The sequence below is a fragment of the Parus major genome, chromosome 1A (genome assembly GCF_001522545.3).
Source record: "Parus major isolate Abel chromosome 1A, Parus_major1.1, whole genome shotgun sequence".
In the NCBI taxonomy this organism is placed as follows: Eukaryota; Metazoa; Chordata; class Aves; order Passeriformes; family Paridae; genus Parus; species Parus major.
In genome coordinates, this window is record NC_031773.1 from 1447667 (window position 1) to 1474392 (window position 26726).

The 26726-nt window shown below is 43.8% G+C and overlaps 1 protein-coding gene across 3 annotated transcripts in view; it reads right to left on the minus strand.

The window, feature by feature from the left end:
* Positions 1–26726, minus strand: part of EXOC4 (exocyst complex component 4) — a 294646-nt gene that overhangs the window by 185228 nt on the left and 82692 nt on the right. For all 3 annotated transcript variants that reach the window (XM_015627621.2, XM_033514656.1, XM_033514657.1), the window contains exons 8-9: positions 26061–26206; positions 22681–22769 (exon numbers count right to left, since the gene is read on the minus strand). In XM_015627621.2, coding sequence (XP_015483107.1) covers positions 22681–22769; positions 26061–26206 — 235 coding nt within the window. The remainder of the gene's footprint in view (positions 1–22680; positions 22770–26060; positions 26207–26726) is intronic.

Consider the following 26726-nt stretch of genomic DNA (forward strand, 5'->3'; position numbering starts at 1 on the left):
ATTTCATTTCATTTCATTTCATCTCATTTTATTTCATTTTATTTATTAGCTTTATAGTTGTCTTTTGAGAATATAGCTTGGCAATCAGACCCTGGTTTGGGATCTTGGGAAAACGAGAGTGCCCTGGCAGGATCCCAGTGCCAGAAGCAAAATGCTGACCTTTAAGCAGGCCTGGTGACAGCTGAAGAGGATGGAAGCACCTTTTAGCTGCCATCCAAACCAGTTAAAGGTTAACTCTAACTCCCCTTGACAGAGCGGATCTGCCACTGACAAACACCCCAGGACAAGCTTTCTTCTTCCCTTTAACGAGGCTGGCACTAATTAAGTCTAATGCCAGTGAAGCCTGTGGCAGGACTGACTCAATTATGAACCAAAAGTTGGGCAGAAATTCTTGGGGAAGAGCTCACTGCACACAGAAACTGAGGCAGGAATTGGGGAAAAGATGTTTTGGAAATTCTGCAGCTCAAGTGGCTTCAGGCAGAAAGAGCCTGGGCTGGAGCACAGAAAATGCATCACAAACCACTTTGCTCAGTTCTTACTCCTTTACTGAGTCTTAAATGCTCACATAGCCATGGATATTTGTATGGAATTCTATCATAAATAGATATTTATCATAAATGGTATTTATGTTCTAAGTGCGAGGAAACTTAAGGGACCATAGGAATTTAATTTGGTGCCTGAGCATCTTCGTCCAGTCACCTCTCTTGTTAAGCTACTGGGCACCACTGCTGATTAACTTGCAATTTCAGCTAATTACTAATGAATTACCAAAGTGCTTTTTGCACTGGACTGGGATCTTTTGTGCCAACTGGGGAAAAGCAAATTATTCTTTAATAAGGGGTTACGGGTAGGCAAGAGCCTCAAGGGAATTCAACAGAGCATGGAACGATTTCAGGAGTAACAGCAGCCACGAGATTTTGTGGAGATGCTTTGGACTCCTCATGGAATCATGGAATGGTTTGGGTTGGAAGGGACCTTAAAGACCACCAAGCTCCAACCTGAGAATCACCTGTGCTTCCAAAATCACATCCCATGATCACTGATGTCGAAACACCCGTTCTGCTGAAATGTGGAAGTTTTTGTCTGGCCATGGACAAAACAAAAAGACAGAGCCCACAGAAGTAACAAAGGTTAGGCTGGATTAAAACCCCAAAGCTTTACCCTGGACCTTCAGAGCCAAGTGTGGATCACTCTGAACAAATTCAGGCACAACCAATGGTCTGTAGCTGTAACCAGACCAGTCTGGGTCAAAACTGGGACAAACTTGTGGGAATGGGGCAAGGCAGAGTTATAGGGAAAGAGCACAGGGAAAAGGGAAGAAATCAAAGCAATGATCAAACCCCAGGTTAAAGAGGCAGTGAAGATTTATCCCAGGCACTAAACACATTTGTTCATCCTCCCTCACCATTCCCCACCTTCCCAATCTTCCCAGTCTTAAACACCAATTCTTAATTCTGTCTCATTACCACTGAGGGTTTAAGCTGTTAATTCCAGCAATGCTTGAGCTGAAACCCATGTTTCTGCTGCAGATGGGAGTGGAACAGAAATAGGGAGCGAGTGCAGGTGTTAATGTGACTCCACAGCTCGAGGATAAACCCAGCAGAACAGAGAGTCCTTGATTAAGGCCTGAATGAAACGATCAGGGCCCATCAAGCACCCCGCTGATGAGCAGCTATTTGGCCACACACAGAGCTGTGATTTCCATCCACTTTAATAATCAGGGAGTTGGGATTTACTGTTAATGTGACATTGATGAAGAGAAATGACGCTAATGTGACATTGATGAACCGGAATGACAGTTCAGGCTTGATTAAAATTAGCCACAGCTCTTCAGCACAGGACCAACCAGAAGGGCTTGACACGTAACTCAGATCTTCCAGAGGAGAGGGAGAGGGTGAAACAAAGGACAAGGTGAGGGGAAAGGAGCAGAAGGATGCTAAAAAAGCTGACAACTGTTCTCTGATTAAATCCAGGAGCCTTCAACAAGGTTCAGCATCTCAAATCTTCCCCCACTGCTTAATTCCCTGAATTCACAGGTAAAACAGTCAAAGTTAGAACTTAAAGTGGAGGGCAGAAAGTGCCCACCTACTTCATCCTCACCTTTACAGCTCCTGGGGACACCACTGGACACCAAGAGTTGGCTTTAGCAGGTTCACAGAATCCCAGGATGGTTTGGGTTGGAAAGGATCCTAAAAATCATCTTGTTCCACACCTTCCACTAGAGCAAAGCTCACTAAGCCAAGGGTGAAAGTCCAAGGCATGGAGACTCCTCAGGAGCTCCAGAGGAGGCCAGCACTGGATGTGGAATCAGCACAGAGCAGTTCTGCTTGAGAACTGGGAAAATAAAGCTGTGACATTAAATAAGCCAAGCCCAACCCTTCAAAATCAGAGTTGTAACGACAAACAGCAAACCCTGTTTCTATAGGGAAACACTCACTGGCTCAGCAAAACTGCCTGAAGGATGTTCTGAGGAATGCTAAGGAAAAGATTATGGAAAAATATCAAGAGACAACTGCTCAAGTCTGGATTCTGTTCACCAGAACGTGTTCCTAAGGTTTACACTTAAATGGCCCCCTCTTACAACGTGTTTTCTTAACCCAGGACAATGGTGAAAGCACATCCCTAAACCAAGACAACCATGAAGTTCATATCTGAAACTCTCTCCATAGGGAAGTTCCTGAATCCTGGAAATACTCACAGGGTAAGAGCTTTACTCAAACCCCTCTGCACCAGGCTCAGAGCACCCAGCACTTACACAGGAGTCAACAGCAATCACCCAGATTTTCCTTCCAACTGTGAAGGAGTTGAAATGGTCCCAACCTTCTGTAGTTACACTACTTGTTCCTTTTATAAACAGAATATTCTTTCATTCATGATATAATTTCCTAGATTATCCATTATTAAAATTCCCCCTCTCCAAAACGAATTTACATCTGAATTATCTCATTACTTCTGAACAAGCCAATTATTGCCTCTAGTGAACAAAATAATTAGACTTGTGCTCCCTGCATTTGAGATCTTCTCCAGCAGTCCCAGAACACAGGAGTACACAAAGCAAAGATACAAATACACAGAACAAATCAATGGAGCAGCTTTTTTTCCCCTCCTGAACATTGTTTACCAACTGAATAGGTTCATTTTTTTGAGTATATACACCCAGGTATTGAGGGCACGATACAAACCTGAAATTTACTCTACCTATCAGTCAGGTCTGAAAGAACAGAGAACTTCACTGTGTTTGTTTTTCCACCACTGGAGTCAGAAGTCTTCCCTCTCTTCTGACATCTGTGTTGCCAAAGAAATCATAAAACACAGCCCAAAGCTGGGAAATGTCTCCTGGAGGTTGGTGATGGGATTCAGGGAATCTCAGGATGGTGTGGGTTTGAAGGGATCTTAAATCTCATCCAGTGCCACCTCCTGCAGGGGCAGGGGCACCTTCCATGATCTGAGGATGCTCCGAGCCCCGTTCAGCCTGGCACTTGGACACTCCCATGGATCCAGGGGCAGGCACAGCTTCTCTGGGAATTCCATTCCAGGGCCTCCCCACCCTTCCAGCCAGGAATTCCTTCCCAATATCCCATCTAACCCTGCCCTCTGACACTGGGAATCCATTCCCCCTTGTGCTGTGCCTCCAGACCTCTGTCCCAAGTCTCTCTCCAGCTCTTCTGGAACCTCTTGTCTTGGTTGAAGACAATTTAAAGATATGAACACTATAAAATAAGTTATTTCCACTTAAATTCAACTGATCCCCTTCCACCAATAAGCAATGACTATGAGCTGATATAAGTGAAAAAACAAAAGTTTACCAAGTGAAATGGCAAGAAGCAAAAATGATTCAAAATCACAAAATCTCAGGAACCCCACAGGAACAAAGAGACCCCAAAATGGCGGCAATGCCCTTCCCAAGATGGCGCCCACGCACAGGGAGACAAAGGGAAAATGGCGGCAGGGCCCCTCCCCAAGATGGCGGCGCTCCCTGGCAGCTTGGGGCTCAAAGTGATGCCTTAGGATTTTAGCTTTTGTATTTTTCATATATTTGTAATCCTGGAATTCTTTAGGGTATAACTCTGAGCTCCATACAGAGTGCCAGACACTGCTTTCCCATTTTGGTCAGACGGAACAATTCCTCTCTAGGTCTGGGATTCAAGGACACCTCACTGCCTCAGGGCCCAAGGGATGTAAAACAAAAGTGAGTTGGGGGGAGCAAACTTTGAGTAAGTGACTTAATTACTTGAAGCTGTAACTGGAAGATTAACCCCCAGTATGCAAATGAACCAAACTTATAAAAGTGTGAAAACCCGTGACCCGTGGTCCATTTTTGGGGTGTAGCCCCTGGGTGGGCTTCGTCTGCCCTGAATGTACCTGAAGGCCCTTCAATAAAAACACCTTTTTATTTTTATGCTTTTTATTCCCTTAATTTTGTCTGGCCTCTGTTTCTGGGTAGTCCCAACAAGGCAACAAAAGGACAACGGGGAAATGGCGTCAGCTCTCTCCCTCAGGACGGTGCTCCCCAGCCGACCGCGCGGTCTGGGAGATAAAGGGAAAAAGATGGTGGCAAAAAGACCCCTCACGGTAAGGCTGGAGATGACAGAGAAGTTCCAGTGGCAGATAAAACCTCACCAGCGCGTGTGGGGTCAGCGCCGCCGCCTCCTCAGGTTACCAGGACAAGATGGATCCCAAAGGGGCAAGAACTCGAGGGACAGAGCAAAACATGGCAGGACTTGCCACAAAATGTGTCCACTGCTCATGTAAATCCTGAGAGAGAGATATAAAACATCTCCTGTCTGAAGGAGTGTCCTGTTCCCAGATGAGGACAAGAGGAATTTTCCCAATTTTCACACCTTGTTGTTCTGAACGTGGTCCTGGAGGAGGAAGGGGAGAGATGCTGCAGCTCACAATTCCATTAAGGACTCTCTGCCAGCTGTCAAGATGAATCCATGGCCTTACCCTCAAGAATTTCTGAAGCAAAAAAGATTAATTTTTATCTTCTGTATATCAGTTAACAAGCAGAGAAAATCAGATCCCTCACATCTGCTTCTGGGGCCTCTTGGATACTTCAGCGATTCCCCGCATGAGCTTGAGCAGGAATTTCTCCTGCCACTGAGCATTAACAGCACAGTAGACAACATATTGAGAGTAATAAAAACAATGCAACCCTCATTTATCAGCTTGAGGAGAAGCTGTCGAGGCAACTGGCTGAGAACAACCCACCAGGAAAGTCTGAGAAACACAAGATGAAGACGTCTGGGGTTTTACCCTTTGGTTGGAAATGATGCTCAACTCCAGCACAAAGTGCAGAGAACTGAGGGAAAGCTTTGCCTCCCCTTCCTTCCTTCCTGCCGTCCCCAGCACTATTTATGTGCAGTGTTTGACAGGACTTTGTGATCTGATTTTGCTGCCAAGTGAGGTTTGAACCGCTCTCCTTGGCTTGTGCCCTCCCCTGAACAATCCAAGATCAGTGCACAGCCTAGTGCACTACATTTCCCTATATATATATAAAAATATATATATAAATGTATTATGTCTCTCAATAAGTATATTTTTAATTAATGAGCTATTTCAAATAGAAGATGAAAAGCAAAAGCCTCCTTTTCTCTTTGGAAGGGTGATCCAATAACACTGACAGTACCAGATGGCTTCCTCCTTAGAAAGCCAGACAAAGCAAATGCATCCATAAATGTCCAGAATGTCAGAAGCAAGCATCAAATAGAAAAGGTCCAACTAAATACACACAGCTCTTACTTCTCAGAAACCAGGAACATTTGCAGGTCCTGTCAAAGAACAGATTTATTTTTTTTCCCCCTTCTCCAATACATTGAAATTTCCAAGCAGAGCTGAAAGCATGGAGGTACCATGGTCTCACTGGGAAAATAATTCTGCACAGCTGATTTGATCCATGAAAATGTTCATCCAAACAGCAGGAGCTGTGCTCAAAGAGCAGAGGATTTCTCTGTAAACACCCAGCACGAACCATCTCATGGGCAGGCTCTGCTAGAAACCCTAAAAAACCCGAACACCTTTAATTTGTGGTGTGGGGAAAAGCCAAGTTCACGGCGTAGAAGTGAATCCAAGTGTCAGTTCAGGGGTGTGGACTGGGGTTCCTAATCCAGACCTGCAGGTTCCTAATCCATCTCCATGGATCAGGTTATTCCTCAATAGTTCAGGTGCTCCTGGGAGATGGATCAAGGCACAACCAAAATCATTCCAGACCAAGACAGGCGCCTGTGTCGCTGCCATCTAAACCATCTCTGACACCTGAATTAGGTGTGAATACAGAAAACTTCCTGATGTGTTTTCCTGACTAATCCTTAACAGGAATCTCCACTTAATTTCATTTAAAACCCACGTTGTGTGAAGAAATGTGGTTCTGCCTAAGGGCACTTTTAGGGAAGAGCAGAACAGACCCCACAGGTGTGAAAGGTTTGTGCTCCATCTCCTGCCAGCCCAGCAGCCTCCTGTTCTCCTCCCTGCTCTAAAATACCCATTTCTTGCCCTAAAGTACCTATTTATTTCCCTAAAATACCTATTTCTTTCCCTAAAATATCAATTACATGCCCCAAAATACCTATTTCTTTGCTGTCTCCACTTCTCCCTTGACCAAAACTTGCCAAAAGCGTATTTATGTGTTTTATATAAAACTTGTTAGGTAAAAAGCCCATCACCCTGGATTTTGAGCAAATTTCTACAGGAAGCAAGGCAGATGTAATTCTATTTATTGAGGTTCCTCAAAGTCTATCAATCCCAACAACTTTTGGGTCCTCTAAAAACGGTGAGAGATCTCCAGGATATGAAGTTGCTGGAAGTTGCATGAAAGATTTGATCACTCAATGCATTCACCCAGGGAAATTCAGAGCCTTTCCCTGTATTTCTTAAAAGAACAGGCATCACAACTGGAATAAAATGATTTCCCCCCAATTTTGAGGGCTCAGCCCAACCTGAAGACAAATATCCCAGCCTAAGAGCTGGTTTGGGACATTTCTGAGATGCTGAGGAGAAATGGAAGCATTTTAAAGGAAAAATAGGTCAGTTAAGGGACTCTGAAATTCCAGTTCCACTTTTAGGGTAGAAACAAAACCTCCAGGTATGCATGGAAATTTTCAGGATTTGTTCTCTTTCTCCAAAGTCCCTCTCCAGCTCTCCTGGAGCCCCTTGAGGGAACTCTGAGCTCTCCCTGGAGTTTTTTCCAGGCTGAAAAATCTTGGGGGGAAAGGGAGGCAATGAGGGAAACAGGGGAAGGGAGGAAACTTAGCAACAAATAAAACAAAAATAAAAACCAAATAAAATAAAAAAGACCACACTGGAAAATAGTTTGAAAACCAAGCAAAGCCCTTTTCTCCAGGTAAATATTTCCAATTAAATCTCTGCTCTGCTCTCTGTGGGAACACCAGGAACTGGTCACTGAGTGTGCCATATGTGGCTATTCTCAAATTAAAACCAAAATCCCTTTTTCTGCAAAGTGAAGTTACATTTCCATCCTCTGGTTTTCTGCATAAGCACGATCCAAAAGCATTAAGTGGGTTAAACACATTAAATAACTGTAATAATCTGCTCTCAGAGTGCAGAGTAATGGAATCTTGCAGCAAGGCTTGGAATTAACCTGCTTAATTTCCCTGGTATTACATCCACCACATCCATCCCCTCATTCTGCTTCACAACTGCATCATTAACTTCCCATCCAGACATCCCAACCTCTCACTCCAACTTGCCACTTCTTCATACAAATGTATTATAATTTGCTTATCCACTGCCATTTGCATCAACTTCCTAATAAAACAGAAAGAAAGAGGTTTAAATCTTCCTCCTCCACATTTAATTCAATTGTCTGGCATTACTCAGTTTTAATGACTCAGTGCACAAGATATGGTTTATGCTTGGCTTGGACTAATTTGGAAGTTTCTAAATCCAGTGAGGGGGAAAAAAGTCTGAAAAGAAAGATAAAATGAAGCATTTTTGGTCCTGGCAATAAGGTATCAGAATATTACCCAGACCAGTAAAAAAATGGAAATCAGCTGGGACTGATGTGGATTTCCTTTATTCCAGTGGGAAAGGGGGGGAATTCATTCCTACTCTCCTCCTGTGATCTAATTTTAGGTGATTTTATGGGTTCCTTGCCCATGCCAGGGGTTGGAACTTGATCATCTTTAAGGTCCTTTCTAAACTCAAACCTTTCCATGGTTCTCTGATTTTCTGTATCTACTAAATACAGAGTTAGCAACCAATATTTAAAAAAACCAACACAATCATTGTGGTTCTCACCTAAAGCTGATTTTGTGTAGCCCTGAGAGATCAGATTCCTGGTTTAGATTTACTAAACCAGGCCAGAAGGGCAGCCTGGGACTGATTTTTACTACTGAAAAGATAGTAAACCAAGTGTCCCCTGGATAAATTACACTAATTACATTTTAAGATTTTTTTTTAAGGTGATAAGGATTGTGGTATTATAGCATGGAATTAAAAAAATACAAAATAAATGAAAGAAATTTTCAACTAAAATCTATTTTCTTTGGTCTTTTATGAGAGGGTTCACAGTGCACTATTAAACCAGGATAACTTAATATTCCAATTAACTTGGTTTTCATCACTTCTGGCTGAGGAGAATGTGAACAGAGTCAATAAAAAAAGGAGGTATCAGAAATGGCACCTTGGATGGAGCATGAAGCTTTATCTACCACACTCCAAATGCTTCAAAATTCCCTTGGGATATCCCTCAAGGCTTGGAATTCTTTACCTGTGACAGATCCATCCTTACCCATGGCAGAGGTCCCTGATCCACAACAAACCCTCAGGAATTTGCTGGTACTGTGTTAAATCCATCCTAATGAGATCCACACCGTTAATTCCCTTAAACTCTTGTCCAGTGGTGGGGTCTCCCCTGTCCTTTTGCATCTTTGGTCTCTGTGGAAATCATTCTGAATCGATTCTAACTCGATTTCCCTTTGGCTGTTACATCCACAGAGTACAAGAGTAAACCCAAAATGTCAAATCCCGTTTTTATAAATTCAAATGGCATCATTTTTGGCTGGTACCTTTGATGGTGATTCTTTGAGTGAGCAAAAACCAGTCCTTCATGACAGATATTTAAACTACTACCAATCATTTCTTCCTGTAACACCAAGTTTTCTATGCAAGGATTCCAGTTTTCCAAAGGAATCAAAGCAGAGGCAGAGAAGGACACAATTCTGAGTCCTGGAACTCCTTCATCTCCCCTTTTTGGAGCATCTTTTAACTGGGAATGGGAATGGAGCATTTGCTCCTCAAGTTCCCAGACAAGAGATGCCAGGTTTTTTTCCTGCCCCAAGCAGATTTATCTCTGTATTTCAGATCTTTATCACCACTCAGCAGAAGGAAAAATAAAGTTATTCTCCCCTTTCTGCTTTGTAGCTGCAGCACCTGAAATAGGAAAAGCATCTTTTGTCATACAAAGGTAAAGGCCAAGCTCCAGCGGGCGACTTTTTGTTGAATTCCTAAATTGGATCCTCCATTTACAAAAGTCATAAAAATAAAGCCTTTAAAGACACAAACACTCGGTAGCTGTGGGAGACCAGATGGATCTGAGGTGCACAGGAGCATTTCCACCCAGCCCAGTGGCTCAGGGTACCCCCAAAATCCCCTCAGACACACAAATGTGTGAACTGGTCAAAAATTCTGGACAAAAGCACAGGCTCTGATAAAGAATCATGGAATAATCAATAAAATTAATTACATAAACTTCTAGAAATAAAATGAATTATTGAAAGAAGAAGGATAATGAGCTGTAAATATTTGAATAAAACCCACCCCTGGGTTTTCTCTGTAATACTCTGTTCTAGATTCCAGAGAGGCTCTGGGAGAACATTCCAGCAGCAGGGCAGGATATAATGACAGAGACAATGGGAGAGCAGAGAGATCTGCTCCCAGTTTGCTGGGATTGATGGAATAATGCCAATCTGGTCCATTAAAACTCCAAGTGAGACCTGAGGTGTTTGTGAGCAGAGCTCAAGTGGGTTCCTTGAACACCTCTGAACCAACATTTGACTTCTTCACTTACCAAGCCAAGGAAGGGCTTTTTGTTCAGGCTTTTCTTTCCCAGATCCATGAAATACCCAAAGCCCCACCAAACTCCTCAATTAGGGAGAGGAGACATGAATTAAGTGTCAGGAATTTACATTGAAATGCATCTTGCAAAGCATCAGCTCCTCTTTACACACACCCCAGCCATTACCACTAATAGAGTTCCAAGAATTTCCCTCTTCCAGGGAATTAATTAGGAAGTAAAGGCTGCAAGGAATTAGTTTTTATCCACATTTTAATGTGAAAGTTGCAGTTAGGAATATATCAAGGTTGGTTTAAGTCAGAGAGGGGAATCATGTAAGAAGATGTTGCTGGTGAATTATTTGTTTTCTGCATCAAAATGCTTCACTTACAAATTAACTCACATGGAAAAATAATAAAGATGGAAACAATGCACAGAACAAGACAGCCTGTTATTCCAGAGATGGAATCCCAGGATGGGAGAGGTTGGGAAGGACCACGGTGGGTTCCACTCCCTGCTCCAGCACAGGGAATGTCCAGGTGCCTCTGGAATGTCCCCAGGGAGGAGACTCCAGCCCCTCTCTGGGCTCTGCTCAGGGCTGGGCACTGCCCAGAGCACAAATTGTGCCCCAAATCCAGGGACAATTCCTGGGATCACACGGAGAGCAATGACAGATTTGTCTTTATAAACAAGCTGTGGGTCTGCTGGTAAATAAAACCAGCACTGAGAGATAAAAGAAGCAATGGGATGGATTCCATTGATTGATGAATGGAAAAAAATTATATTTGCCTTTACAAACAAACTGTCGGTTTGCTGATAAATGAAATTGGATATTGAAAGATTAAAGGGGAATTTATGACGAAACACCATAAATTCCATAAGAATTAAATATTAAGAGGGAGGATAATAAATTAGAGGGGAATCTTAGGAATCAGGCATCCCAGGAAGTCTGTACTTCTCAAGTACCTCAGCCCATGGGGAAAGAGAGAGGGACATGTGGCTGGGAAATTAGGATAAAAAGGAGGCTGCAGCCTCCAAAACTTGGAGAGAGACCCCAGGGGAATGGCCATGGCCTCTCCCTTTATTAAAAAAAAAAATAAATAAAAGGATTCCTCTGTCTCCTTTTTGGACATAAATCTCTGGTGTTTGTGGATTAATTTTCCTGACAAGACCCTGCCCGTTCTTCCATGCTCTGGAGCCTCCCTTTGGATCCTGGTCCCCATGGATGGGCCCTCAGCCGTGTCCCCTCTGGGGGCTGCACAGCCCCAGCTCCCTCAGCCTCTCCCAGCACCGAGATGCTCCAGACCCTTCAGCACCTTGGTGGCCTTGGCTGTGCTGGGGGAACACTTGGACTCAGTCATCTTCGAGAGCTTTTCTGAGTTTATGATCCCATTTCACATCACGGCTCCTGAACTCTTTAAATTCTGTCTGCTTACGGTTCCAATGACTTGAAGTCAACTCCAGATAAATCCTCAGGTTTCCACAGCAGCTAAAAAGGCACCAACACTGATTTCTGTACAAGCACCCACTGGGAACATCCCTCCTCACGCTGGGGTCAGGCCAAATTGGCGTCTCCCCTTGCTGAGGGCACTGCCCCGAGTGCTATAAACCACTTATTACCCAAATTACAGCTTTCCCCCATCATGGAAGGACTGGTGAGGGAAGAGGCCATTTGAAATCACTTCCACACTCATTAAGCAGACAAAGGGAAGTGCCATTTGTTCCATTTGTTCCCACATTCCTCGATGCCACTGAGGTGCAGTGAATGCAGGGCTTGGAGGGAGCTCATCCAATAACTCCTGATGACAATTAAGTCAAACACAACCCCACCATCAGTGCAATTAAAATCCCCAAAGAGCAGCACAGATGTACTCAAGGCCCCCAATCACTTACAGGGTTTTTTTTTTTTATATTATGTAAAAATCCAGCTAGTGAGCAGCAAGGCTTTGGTATTATATTATTAAGTAATTACAATGAGATATGAAAACACTAATGAGATCTGTGGCGAGGATTTGATGCACCCAATGTTTCGAGGAAAAAGAATCAGTCTGGCTTTCTCCAGCACACTTGGAACAACCTCCTGCAGGCAGCTGCATGAGTTTTATGTGGAGAAAACACAGAAAAATCTGCTTTCAACAACTTCTCCGCCTTTGTGGTGACTGCAAGGCTCAAAAGACTGGCAAGGGAAGCGGGAAAATTTGGGAAATTGATATCCAGAGCATGAATTTAAATGCAGGGCCTGGTGTGCACATTGATGTGGGGAACTGCAAACACCACGTGGAACATGGAACACCCTCCCCGTCCTCTTTGCTTTAGGAAATCACAACAGTGTGGCACATTAATGACTATACAGGGTGACCAATCTCTGCCTGGTGTATAATCATATCATATATAATAATATATATAATAATATATGTAAAATAATAATATATAATATCTAATACTAATCTATATAATATATAATATATAAAATATAATATATAATATATATTATATAATATATAATGTATTAATATATTAATGATAACCATGATAACAGTAATAATAATATTATTATTATTAATAATAATAATAATAATAGTAATAATAATAGTAATGTCGTAATAATTCTTGGGGAGAATGAGTATCCTGGTCACCACTGGAGACACAAGCCCCAAGGACTCTGTGACAGCACCAGACATTTGCTGAAACTCTGAACCTACTGATGAAAAGAGACCTGTTGTCATAAGGAAAAAGGGGCCTCAAAATTTTATGAGGAGAGAGGGAGTATCCACAGAAGAAAAGCCACGTCAAGACAACAATCCTGGCACTCCTGAGAAGTCCTAACACTCCAAAATTCTCCAGGAAACTGAGGTAGAGGAATGTCTCACATTTTGCCCAAACTGACATTTTCTGGTGACTTCAAGTTAACTTGGAAAGAACAGCCCTAGAACCTTCCCAAGGCACCTTTCCCTCCTGCTTCAGCTAACCCAGATCCTTCCAGCTCAAATCACTCCGGGATGTGCAACTCCACCAGATTTATAAGGTTCAGAAATAACCTTTGAGGCCTGGAATAACTCACCAAAAACCAACCTTCCCCTTTGGAGAAGAACGTGGATTCACCCAGGCCATGTCCCAGAGGATGCTGAGCACAGGGATCACCCCACGGAGCCTCCACTCCTCACGTTATTTTTATCCAGCTGGAGAGGTTCTCTCAGGGCCTGTTTGAGAGGAAGGTTCTGTTTGCCCAGTGCTGGGTGGTCCAGCCCAAAATTTTTCAATTAATGCATCCAAGTTCCCACCTCTCATTCCAGTTAAATTGGAATAATCACCAAAATGAGCTCCTTTAAAGATGGATTCAACATGCACATGATGTCCTTCTATGGCTTCACCCAATGGACCTTTAAATAGAATTTAAATTACGAGGCTGCCATTCCAAACCATCATAGGGAGCCACCTACTCTGGAATGCACAATTCCAGTCAAGCTCCAAAACCAACAAAAATCCAGGAGATAAGACATTTAAAATCCCATTGACAGGAGGATTCAAAGTTCTGGTGCTTTTATCAGGAAAAAAAATCTTCCCCATGAGGGTGGTGGGGCCCTGGCACAGGGTGCCCAGAGCAGCTGTGGCTGTCCCTGGATCCCTGAAATGCCCAAGGCCAGGCTGAACAGGGCTTGGAGCAGCCTGGGATGGTGGGAGGTGTCCCTGCCCATGACAGGGGATGGAACTGGATGATTTTAAGGTCCCTTCCAACCCAACCCAGTCTCTGATTCCATGATTCCCATGGACATTCCTTCTCTCCATCTCCAGCCTACATAAAAACCCCTTTTCCCTTCACATCTCCTCACGTTATTTCTGGATGCAAAACCTTATTCAAGGAAACTCTCCTCACCTGGAAAACATCTGTATTTCTGTGTCCTGATAAGAAAATATTCCAACACCACCCATGATCTATGAAACAAAAAACCCAACAGCAGTTGATGCACTTGGCCCACAGAGCCCTTGAGAATCAGCTTTTCTATCTTCACATCCCTAAATCACATCCTGTCACTCATTAAAGTTCCATCTTCATCTGCAGAAGAGAATCACCTCCTCAGCACACATTTATCTCCTCACAAAAGGCAGGGAAGAATGGATCTACGAAAGCTGTTGCCTTTTTTTTTGGCAGTAATTTCTATGGTACACAAATGGAAACACAGGAGAGTGTGTGTGTAAAATGGGTAACAACCAACATTAAATCAAATGTGTAGCATTTTAATCCTTTAATTAGGTAAAAATTACTTTCTCCCCAACAGTTCTTCCTTATTAGGAAAAACTCAAGACATCTACAGATCCTCCAACTGTTATTCCATCTCAAAGCCACAAAAGTCTTTGGAGCATCTGGCGTGTTTTGTGCTCCGTGGCAGCCTCGTTCTCTTTGAATTGAGTGATTTATTACCACCTAACCTCAGCCTCTGATGAGATTATGCTGCCAATTTGTGCCTCCTTTTCGGAGAGAGGGCTCTGGAACCCGGGCTTTGGGCTGAGCGTGGTGAATCTCAATTAAAGGCTGACCTTTACAAGATGAGGGAAATGTTAATTCATGCTCACCTAAATGGCTTTAGCCCTCTTTGAAAGCAGAGTTTTCTGAGCCTGCCCATTCCTCTGCCACTGGAAAAGTTCCATTTCAACATTATTAAGATAAAAACCTCTTGGCTGCGAGGGAAAAACCCCAAATGATAATGCAGCTGTCTGGGGTGCATTTGTTATGCTCCTTGAAAAACAACGATGTCGCATTTTGAAGGGATCTCAGACACAGATTAGAGGCAGCAGAATGACAGGGCCAGAGATTAAACACTTCTTTACCCCCTGAACAGGTACAAGAGCAGCAGCAGCTCCCTCCACACTCACCCTCAAGGTCTCTGTTGGAATTTGCCGTCCCCTGTGATGTGGAATTACTTCCTGGAGAAGTCTCAGCTTGAAAGGTATAAAATTTGCAGAAGAGGCAAGAAAGCGTCTCAGTCCCCGCAGATAATTGTGTTGGGCTGTTTTTTAAATAAGGATTATACACTCCATCAAATGGGAGAAAGAAAAGGAATGTTTCAGCAATGTATTTATCAAGGTCTTGCTAAGCAAGCTGGTGAAAACAAAGAAATTTGACCTGCAAAAATGATGGATGTGGAGAAACTTCGATATGAAAAGAAGAACCTGATGAAAAATTCAAATGGCAGCAAGATTTCAATAGAAAACATAAACATCCATGAGCATCTCAGGACTCTACACTACCTAAAAGGCCAGAAGAAACAAAAGAAAAAAAAATATACAATGCCAAGACAGCAATTAATAACTTTAGAAAAAAGGAGGAATCACTGAATATCCTCAGCTGGAAGGGACCCACAAGGATCAGAGTCCAAAGATATTGTGTGTATACATGTGTAGTATAAATCTCTTCCCAGCACTATGTATAAAGGAAATTTATTGCAGTTTTGGCCTGTCTGGTGACTCAAGATCCCAAAAAATCAGCATTAACTGATCAACTTCCAGCAGGTTGAATTCTGACCCAGCCGATCTGAACTCCCATGGATATTTTATTCCTCATTTCACAGCCTAACTCCACGGTGTTTAAATAAATGGTTCACTACTGACATTTAGGCAAAAGCACAAATTCCATGGCTCAGTACTTCCAAAAGCCTGCTCCTCCTGGAAAAAACTCCAGTAATTGATATAAAACAGGGTATTATAGATCACAGGCATAAACATTCCCCACCTATTCTGTTCTAATCTGCATAATACAAGATAATTCCATGTTGTCTTTGTACATTCACCACAAAGCCCTCAAATGCTTCAGTAATCCAGATTCAAAGCTGGAAAGGAGCTGTAAATAAGTGCCTTGAAAATCAAGGATTGCTTTGCAAACAAGGCACTGGGAACACAGCAAGTCCCAGTTGTAACAACACAACCCAACCAGTCCTGGCTGGAGCAGCTTGCAGCAAAATGAGTGGGAGTGGAGAATATTTCTGGGATATTTCATAGAAGAAGGATGGTACCTCCTCACATCAAGAGCGGAGAGAAGCATGGCAGAAGTGGGAGAGTTTTGAGGATGGAGAATCCAGGCTGGTGACAGAACTCAAAGCATTGATTCTCCATCTCTATTTGGGAAGCTCCTCTCCTCTCATACACCACCTTGATGCTCTTATTTTTGGTTTTCCTGTTCCAAAAGGACCATGTGGCACCTGAGGGGTGTTTGGGCTCTGAAGTGATGTGGTGGGTCCAGCTGAGAACCGTGTAAGGGCTAAAGATTAAAGGAAGAGGAGCCTGAGGTCAAGACTGGGGTGGGGAGGCCCAGAGCAGCTGTGGATCCCTGGAAGTGTCCAAGGCCAGGCTGGATGAGGCTTGGAGCACCCTGGGATAGTGGAAGGAGTCCCTGCCCATGGAAATTGGGCTGGATATTTAAATGGGTGATATTTAAGGTCCTTTCCAACCCAAACCTTTCCATGACAGTGACGCCGCCGGTGCTCACTGGCACCTTCTGGAACTGGCAGCAAATATCGCCCTAACACCAAAATTCCTCCTCCTGCCTTACCTTGCTCAAAGTCCCCGACACAAAGCAGAGATTTCACAGCCCAAGCCTGACTTTCAACACCTCCCATCTCCCTGAGAAGTCACAAGAATTAAGTGGGAAATTCAACCCCTCCAAATGTTCTCTGGGATTAAGAGAGATGCCCTGATCCTTTTTCACAGACTCGACTGCTGGCTGAGGTCAGCCTTTAATAAGCAGCAATACACACATTTAGACACCTGGAAGGGATCAAAAACATTGTCAAAAAGGATAAAAACAAACCCACATGGATGGGAAAAGGAGGGCTGACCCCACCCAGCAATGGGAACCTGTTGCTGTAGATAAAATGCCAAACGTGCTCTCCCCAACACCGGGAGCTCTTTGCACTGACAAAGCAAAGGGACCCTCCTGCCTCCTTTTTTTAGGTGTCTCCCTCTGAATTGTTGTAGCTTTAATAACAATCTCTGAGGAAGAATCAAGAAACAAACGATTTTCTTACACATAATCCCCTTTTTGCTGTCAAGAGCCTGACCCCAGTTTGATAATCTCATTTCCTGAGAATCAAAACGCTGGAAATTTAAGCTTCCTAGAGTGTTAATTGTGGCCCTGCTCCATTGCTAATCAAAAAATTGGATGTTTTGCATGAAAATGGTGCTCTAATTAATTCTCAGTCATAAAGCAGCCTGGTTTTAATAACCCCTCCTTGATTGGGCAGCCTTTGAAGAGGCCGTGCCGTTAATCCGCTACACCGGGACAAACACACGCCGAGGAACTCAGGAGTGGCTTTCCAGGGGCTGGGGGAGCTGATTGCTTCAGAGCTGGCCAAACCCTGAAAATCCCTGCTCTCCCCCTTCGCCCAGCCCTGCCCAAGCTCAAAGCCAACTGTGATCCTGCACATCACCAGGAGACAAAAGCAGCGGTGTGACAGGAAATTCGGGATATCACACCAGCTCCCCCTCCTCGGCCGATTTTTCCGCTGGTTTCTTCCCCGTCCTTCCTCAAGGAATATTTTTAACCAGCACAGGCCACTTGTCACATCATCTCCTTTAACCAGACACGAATTCCCTTCCCTCTCCCCCTCCCCACCACCTCTGACTGACAACACGTTATCATCCGCGTCTCGCCGAGGTGCTGAACCGAATTTTCATTATCCCAAATGTCAGCATCGGTTTCTGTCACTGCTGAGCACAGCTGGCTCCCTCTGGCAGCCCTTGGGTGAATCCAAATGGAACAAGGCACCTACAAATAACTGCATTTTCCCTGGACCTGGCCTTACATCGTGCCCTTGTCATATCAGATCAAGCGTGCCTCTGCTGCTATTTCTTGGCGTCAAAATCTTAATTAGCAGAGTTTCTCGTTGGTTTTCTTTAATTACTTAAAACCTTATGGTAAGGAATTTTTCGGGCTTGGGTGGGGAATGGATGAGCAGCAGAGTGGGGAGTAACACAAATCCACTTCCCAAATTTAGACTTGTGTCAGAGGCATATTTAAGGCTTTTCATTTATCACCCAGCCAGCAAAGAAAAAGAATCCCTGGAGTTTCTAAAAATGACCCACTATAATTTACTGTGTTGTTATACCAGAGCTTGGTTTTACTGCCACATCTGCCATCCTGTGCCAGAGGTGAGCAACCTGGAAGGTTCCTAAAATCCCAGACTGGTTGGGGTTGGAAGGGACCTTGAAATTATCCAGTGCCACCCCTGCCATGGGCAGGGACACCTCCCACTGCCCCAGGCTGCTCCAGCCTGGCCTTGGATGTTCCAAGGTGTGGAAATGCTCTCCACTTCCAGCTGAACTACTGGACAGCTTTTAGATATTTGAGTGTTGCATATTTAAAATCCACAAGAGCCTCTTGCATTTGATTTTTAGCATATAAATAAATTGATATAATACTCTTACTACTTCCACCAAGAGTGAAATACCTATAGAAAAGTTCTGGGTATTTAAAATCACCTGTGAAAAACTGAAACTTCAGAGTCCCAGAATGGTTTGCTTAAAAATCATCTCATTCAATTCCCCTCCCGTTCCTTCAAACAGAACCAAGGGGAACTTATCCAATTCTTTTTTTTTTTTCAAGTAGGAAGAAGTGCACTGCACCTCTGGAATGCTCTGGACAGAAACTGCCTAAATAACTTCATCAAGTATTGATGAATTGAATCTTTGCTGTTTCAGTTCAGCACACAAAATGTGTCCAGTAGTTGGGAGGATTCAGCTCTGGGGCACAAATTTCATCCTTTGTTCTATTAAAGACTTTCTCTGTGAAGTCAGGTGATTTTTTTCCTCCTTTCCTTGTACAACAAGCCCTGTCCCAAATTCCAGTGCCAGCAGAACACAAACTCATCCTCAAGTTGCCAAAGCAGCAGGATTAGAGACAGAACTTTCCAAAAAAAACCCAAAACAAATGAAAAGGGAAAAAAAACAAAGGCATGACAACAATCCAAGAATATTTTCTATCATCTAATCTATCTATCTATCTAATTCTATCTATCTAATGGAGCATAAGTATTTGTAGGAGTGATCCCTCAAGGAACAGCTCATGGAGCATCCTCCTGAGTGGCAGGACAGCCACTGTTTGTCTGTCTATAAATCAATACCTTCAATAATCAATAAAAATCAGTGGGATGGAACATGGGACTGAGTGTTGACTCTGGAATTCTGATCCTACTCCTGCTCCCATCATCCTTCCCTGGACAATCCATCTGACATTCCCTATAAAATCCTGCTCCACAAAGCCATGGAGGAGGTGAATTACTGCAGAAATGCTCTGAGCTTCCAGGGGGAAAGAAACAACAAGCCTCAAATTTTGGGGGTGTTGAGCAGGTGTGGAATCCACTCACATCCTTGGGAACCACGGGAGCTTTGGAGCACTTCCCATTCCATGGCCAGCCCCAGCCCAGCTGCAGGACAGGGCAGAGCTGAGCTGGCTGTGACTCACAGAGCAGCACCTGCTTGGGATTGCCAACCAAACCCAGCCTAAACAGAGAGTACAATTCTGAAATATCTCCCTTTGAACAGAAATCTGTTCAGGAAGTGAAGTGGAAAAAGCAGAAGAGGGGCAAGTGATGAAGTGGCAGCCGGTATTCCGTGTCATTGGGAGAATCACGGAATGCTTTGGGTGGGAAGGGACCTCAAATCCCATCCAGGGCCACCCCTGCCACCTCCCACCATCCCAGGCTGCTCCAAGCCCTGTCCAGCCTGGCCTTGGACATTCCAGGGATCCAGGGGCTGCTCTGGGAATTCCAGCCCAGGCAGGAATTCCTTCCCCAGATCCCATCCATCCCTGCCCTCTGGCAGTGGGAGCCATTCCCTGTGTCCTGTCCCTCCAGGCCTTGTCCCCAGTCCCTCTCCAGCTCCCCTGGAGCCCCTCCAGGCCCTGGAATGTGCTGGAAGCTCTCCCTGGATCCTTCTCCTCTCCAGGAGAACATTCCCAGCTCTCCCCAGACTGTACCAGTCCAGAAGGAAATATTTCACTTCTGTACTTGCCCCCACCTTGTTTTTAATGACAGTTGTCAGAGAACTTGTGTGGCCAACTTCAAGGGAAAAACACCTGGCCAAAGTCTTTCTCCTGCAATTTCAGTGGAATGAGGCAGAAGAATTCCAGCTCTAAATCACTTGCAGCATTTCCCTTTCCCCCACTGAGGGATAATGTGAGCCTCAAGCTCTGCACTATTTCAGTCCAAATCAAAGGGGTTAATGACAAAGCATCACTCTGATCTTCACACATTTTTAAGGCTATTTAAATTAAATTCTTATTTCAAAAAAGTTAGCGTGAGCTAAACTTTTATAAATTCCTTTCTTTTCATGCATATGTTTCTTTGAAGATCTTTTCAGGAAAAAAGATTCCCTAACAAGTCACCCTCCCCCTGCTGCCACTGAAAAATCATCCCTGTGGATAAGGCTGTTGGGAACAGAAACTGTGCAGTGTTCACAGAAGACAGAGTATCACATGTCTGCTTTCCACTAACCTGATTGAACAATTAAACTGTATTTCTCTTTAAAAGGGATAAAAAAAATAATAAAAAAATAAATATATATATATATATATATATAAAAAAAAAAATCCAAATGCAGATCTTGCTGTGGTCTGGGATTCAGGAAGATTAATGAGCAACCTAAAAGGGAACAGCAGCTCATAATAGAGACAGAGGTTACTGCATTTTTAACGTGAAGTTCAAAGGGAAACTTATTCTTGATGGTTCAACTGCAAAGGATCTCAGCAAAGTCATCTCATCTATTGTCCCCACTGCCTCCCCACACTGACTTTTTGTCACCTATTGCATCACGTCCAGGCTCTTCCAATTGAGCTGCAAAGGGCAGCGGGGTCTTGGCCCTCTCCACGCTAATTCCTGTTTTGTCCTTTACTTTGGCACATCCTGGGCTTTGTTCTTCCCCACCCCGCCCTCCCTGGGCAGCCTGAGCAGCTCTGCTGCACCCTCCTCTCCTGGAGGTGCTCCCTGCTCATCCCAAATGCTGCCCCAGGATTTGTTTTGTATCCGTAAGGAATCACTCTCCCATGAAATCTGGCTCTGAACGAGCTCCAAACCCAGGGCAGGAGCTCTTTAAAACCCTCAGTGTAACAGCAATAACCACAAAAATCCCCAAATCTCAGCCACAAGGCACCTGGAGGAGGACACGGATCTGGAGAGCATCAATTCCGTTCTCTGCTTGCTTTTGAAGCCACATGGACAACAGGGAATGACAGAAGGCAACAGGACTCATCCCAAAGGGACAGGAAATTCTGAAGCAAGTCCTGCAGGCTCCCTGATGGCCCCAAAAAGCTCAAAATTTTCAACAGCCACAAAATTCTTGGCTTTGAGCCCACATTTGTCCCACACAGTTTGTAACAGAGAGCTCATAATTATGGAGAATTAACTACTTAAATCCTCCTGGAATAAAACCTGTTAATGGGATTGAACACCTTAACCACATCCCACTGAGCTGGGGGACATTTCCCAGCTGACCCTGGACATGTGACACTTCTGAAGGTGAAAACCTGAACCCCAAAAGGCAGAGAGCTGTGAGCTCAACACCTCCCAAGGGTGTAAAAGGTGAGATCCCAGTTTAGCTGACAGGTACCTCCCCTTCCCTTCAGTCCCACGTGCTGTGGGATCAGGGGGTGGGCAGCTGTCACCCTCAGCACGTCCTGAGCTCAGGTTCTTCCTCCTCAGTCCACCCAAAAGGATCTCAGAATTCACCACAGAACCATTAACAGCCCTGATCATCAATGCTCAGATCACCTCTGCAGTCACCCAAGTGAATCAAACAAGAGCAGTCTCTGCCCCTTGAGGCTTTCTTTCACACCCCTGTGGGTTTGAGTTGTCGCTGGGAACAGGTTATGAAAGGAGGAAGGGAACACAAAGGCATCCAAAAATTCTCTTGCAAATTATAAAACATTCTCAATTAAAAGCCAGCTGAAAATGATCATGGACAGGAAATTCTGGGAGAAATTCTGCCCCTGGTGATCACTGTAATAGTTGAAAAGCATAAATTATTTTCTTGTTATGATAGCCCAGGAAGAAACTGGAATAGATAACACAAAAGAATTTAGTCCTGCTGTACATTATCATGGCAATCTTGGGATATTCCCTTGATTCTGCTGCCAAACCCAAGCACTGGATCACTCAGGAAAAACAAGTGAAATGATGCCATGCCTGGAGCAGGAAAGACTTCCCTGGGCACACAAACCACTTGCTATGGGCAATATAAATCAGCAAAAGCAGCCCAAGTCCCCTGATTCACCATCTGCCAACACTCTGCAGCTCCTCAAGTGTACAAAACACAAAGAATTGGTCACTTCAGTCCATCCAGCTTCAAATTTGAGCTCAGCTCAGCCCCCAAAGCAATGTAAGTATCACAGTAAGACAATAAATTGCAGTTAAAAATCCAAGGTAGCTCCAATACCCAAACCCAGTGCTCAAGGTGAAGTTGTTTGTATTTCACCCATTGTTTTATGAGTATTTTTTAAGACCTCGACCTCCAGCTGAAAATGCTGAGAGAATAAAGAGAAACCTTTCACAACCTCATAATAAACAAGAGCTTAAAACCTGGGGAGATTGAGAGCAGAGATCAATACCTGCCAGAGGCTGGACAGGATATTCCAGCTCCAGCAGAAGGGAATTATCCAACTGCCCCAGGATCCCTTTGCATACCTTGCAGCTCCCCACTCCTGCTGTACAGCTCCCTCCTCTGCTCCCGAAGGTAGGCACTCATGCTGATGGCATGGGATGAGGATTCAAACCTGGAAATTCAAAGGAATCTGGTCAATCCAGGCACTCAGCCAGCCCTGGAAGCATTCTTCTTGTGAGCACCACTTAGCTCTGGGTAATACAAAATGTAAATATATTATTCTCCTGGAAGTTTGGGACAAATGAGTTATTATTTATTGTATGGTTCTAATAATCAATGAGGACCAATTCAAATATTTCCCAACTATTTCTGCCCCATCAACAGGATTTTTGAGAACAGTAAAAGGCCCCAAACTGGGCCCTGATCTTCCAGCTCAGTGACTCAGGACAGCTCAATATCCCTGTCACCACAAGTGTCCCATGGCCAAGGGCTTCATGTCTGACCTGCCTGAGTTCCAGAGCTCCAGGCAGGCACTTCCCCAAAAAAACCAACCCTGGGAGTGTCTGGATGGGCTCTGGGGACCAGGGAGAAGGGAGCTCGTGGTGGGCACAAAGCACCTTCAAACAGCCCCAGTGGACTCCAGAGCTGGAAAGGAAATGGGAAGAGCTCAAGGTGTTGATGGTTGCTGTAACATTCCTCATTCCCTCCCCAATTCCATGGTTCAGGAAGATGGAATCAGCCCCAGTGCTGCCCAGAGGGACCCTGCAAACATGAGCATCCCACCAGAGACAGGAGAAAGCATTTCACAGCTTTCCTGGGCACTAGTGTTAAGATTATTACTATTAATGAGGCTTTTCTGCTCTAATTTGGACTGTGAGTGTTGATGTTATTACGACTGAACTAATAACAATTTACCAAAACACAACAAACCCTTCGGATTTTAATTAAATGAGCTGTAAATTCTTGGCTCTGTGTTCCCCACGTGCTCCCTTCTGGCCCCAGTGAGACAATAACAGCAGCATTATCCCACAGACCATTCCAGGCACCAAACCCACATCTCACCCCTTCTTTTCCAGACCCATCCAGTTTTTCTCCCCTATTTCCCTTCCTCTGCCACCTCCTGGAGCTGCTCTTCCCCACATTCCTCTTCCCACTTAACTCCTCTATCCCTGTAACTCCCTTCCCACAAAGCTTTCAAAATATTTTGGTATTACACAGAATTACAGCCAAGTCTGGGACTGATTTATTGGGTGTTCAGCTCTTGCTTGTACAACTCATTCCTGTCTTATTTCCCGATTTCCATCTTGGAAATCTGAGCTGGCAACCTGAGCATGCCCTTGGCTATTTTGGGGAAGAGAAGAAACCCAGGTTTATGATGGCATAAATTATCCAAATTCCCAAATTTCCCTTCATCTGAAGCTTTCTTTTTCAAGCCAATATTGCAACTAAATAAGGAATTTTTAAAAAATTATATATATATTATATATTATATAATATATAATATATAATATATAATATATATGATTATGCTATATGATATATGTTATATGATGTATTATAGCTAATATATTATATATTATATATTACATATTATATATTACATGTTATAAATTATATGTAATGTATAATATGTAATATATATAATATATAATATATAATATATAATATGTAATATATAATATGTAATATATAATATGTAATATATAATATATAATATATAATATATAATATATAATATATAATATATAATATTTAATGTATAATGTATAATGTATAATAGATAGTATAATATATATAATATATAATATATTATCTATTATATTAGATAAAATATATTAGATATTATATAATATATGTTATTTCTACTTTTTTCCTAAATGCCAAACTACCACACCATTTTAAAGGAAATAAGAATTCCAAGTTTCTTCTGAATACCAGCTCCTGATTTCCAGAGAGCAGGACACAACTTCCCTCTATTCCCTGCAGACACAACTAGCAGAAATACTTAATATTAATTAAATTAGCTTAATATTTAATATTAATTAAACAAGCTCACAGCTACCAGAGGACACAGGTGGAGCCCTGCCCTAAGAGAGTGCTGAGGAAGGAAATGCAGATTTGTGGTGACAAGAGGAAAGCTCCTCAATTTGGACAGGGCTAATGGAAAGGCAGGGAAAAGAGCCTGGCATGGAAAGCGCCGGAGATGGGAGGGGAGACAAGAATAACACTCCATCAAACATGTACAAACCTCAGTGGGCTGAGAAATTCCATTTCAAGGGCGATTTCCATAGATAGGGTGACAGCTGACAGCAGCCAGATAAGCAAATGAGAGATCCCAGTAAGTGCTGCTGTCACTGCGGGGACGGCATCGCTCGGTGACAGTGCCAGGAGTGGTGAGAGATGCTGCTCCCACGAGGTGATTCACCTTCCTCTAAACCATTACTGCCACCTCCTCCCTGCTGACAAACTCTACCCTGCTCCAGGTGAGACAGAGCAGCCTCATTCCTCAAACTGCAATCCCAAACTTTGTCCTCAAACCCCAGACTTGGGTCCTTGTACACGGGGAACAGACATGGGATGAGCAGCCCTGTTTTGTTCCAATATCCATCTGCAGGTCAGAGAAAATTCCAAGTGGAATTCTTCACCCAAAACAGCCATGTGGAGGGGGTTAAAAATAGGGTGAGGGGTGATAATCATGGGTTTACAGGGGAAGGATGCAATACTTAACCTCTAATAACAGGAGAGCTCATCCTGGGAGAGCAAAGAACGTGGATTTCTAACCGGGATCTCAGGTACTATGAGAGGACATCTACTGGGAGCACCTCTGCCAAAACAGCACTTTTAGGTCCTCTCCAAAATTCTCAAGAGGCCCAAGAGGATGGCCAGCACAGGTAGAAGGTGGAAGAGAGGAAAATTCCAGCACAGCTCCTCCAAATCCAGGTGTGAATCTCCTCTCCCACCAGCGCTGCTCAGCAACTCCTCACTGCTGCACAAATTTGCTCTCCCAAATCCTTTCCTTGGCCACCCAGCCTCTCTCACCCTCCTCTCTCTTACACTCTGCTCCCAACCACTTAATTCTTTGCAGCCTGACTGCTGAATTAAAGGAGTTAGTGACAGGATTAAGTGCTTAGTCCATGCAGTAATTACACAGTTATCTTAATTCCCTTTGTCCAGTGCTCTTTATCACTCCCTCTAACAGGTCCTGAATTTACCGTGGACAAAGAGAGGCAGAATGGATCGCTCCATGCTCTGCAGCAGCTCCAGTAATGGGATTCCCAGTCCTGGAATGAGCCCTGGGAAGAGCTCAGCTCTAAAACCCAGAATCTGTAACACATCTTCAGCTCGGGGCATTAAATCCCCATCGCGGCACTTCCACACCTCTCACACTGTGAAACTGCGATTACCAGCAGCACTTGGGAACCAAAGGCAGCTTAGGCACAGCTTTACAAACCCCTGCACTTACTTGAAGAGAGGGTTTTTGGGTCTCTGGGGTTTCTTCTTGGCGAAGAAGGCGGCGAATTCGCGGCCGGAGCTGGCGTAGCTGAGCTGGGCCGAGGGCTCCGAGGCCGTGCGCGTGTTCTTCATGTCCAGGTACTCTGTCAGCAGCATCTGAGGGGAGGGAGAGAGCTCAGCAGCTGGGCTAAAACATGTCAGCAAGTCCCTGAAATACCTGAGATTTTTAGGTTCTGGGCAGGAAAACAGATGAAACTCACAAAAATTCTACTTGATGGAAACGCGGCTTTAGTTTAAAGAAATGGCACCCAAGGACTGGCTCTAGTTTGGTAAAAACTTGTTTTATATTCCTTAGAAAGGTTTGGGTTGGGAAGGACCTTCAAGATCATTCAGTCCCACCCTTTGTCATGAGCACCAGGCTGCTCCAAGTCCTGTCCAAGGCCCTGGACACTCCCAGGGATGGGGTTTTTGACCAAATCAATCTGCTCCAAGTCCCTGATGGTCCCAAAAGGAACCTGCAAGAAGTTCCCAAAAGTGATTCCATCCATGGCAGCCACAGCGAGAGGGTGGGGGAGCTTTGTACACTGATTAGAAATCTAATAATTCATAATATATAAAATAGAATATATATATTTATCTATATTATACTTATTTATATTATATTTATTTATTTTAT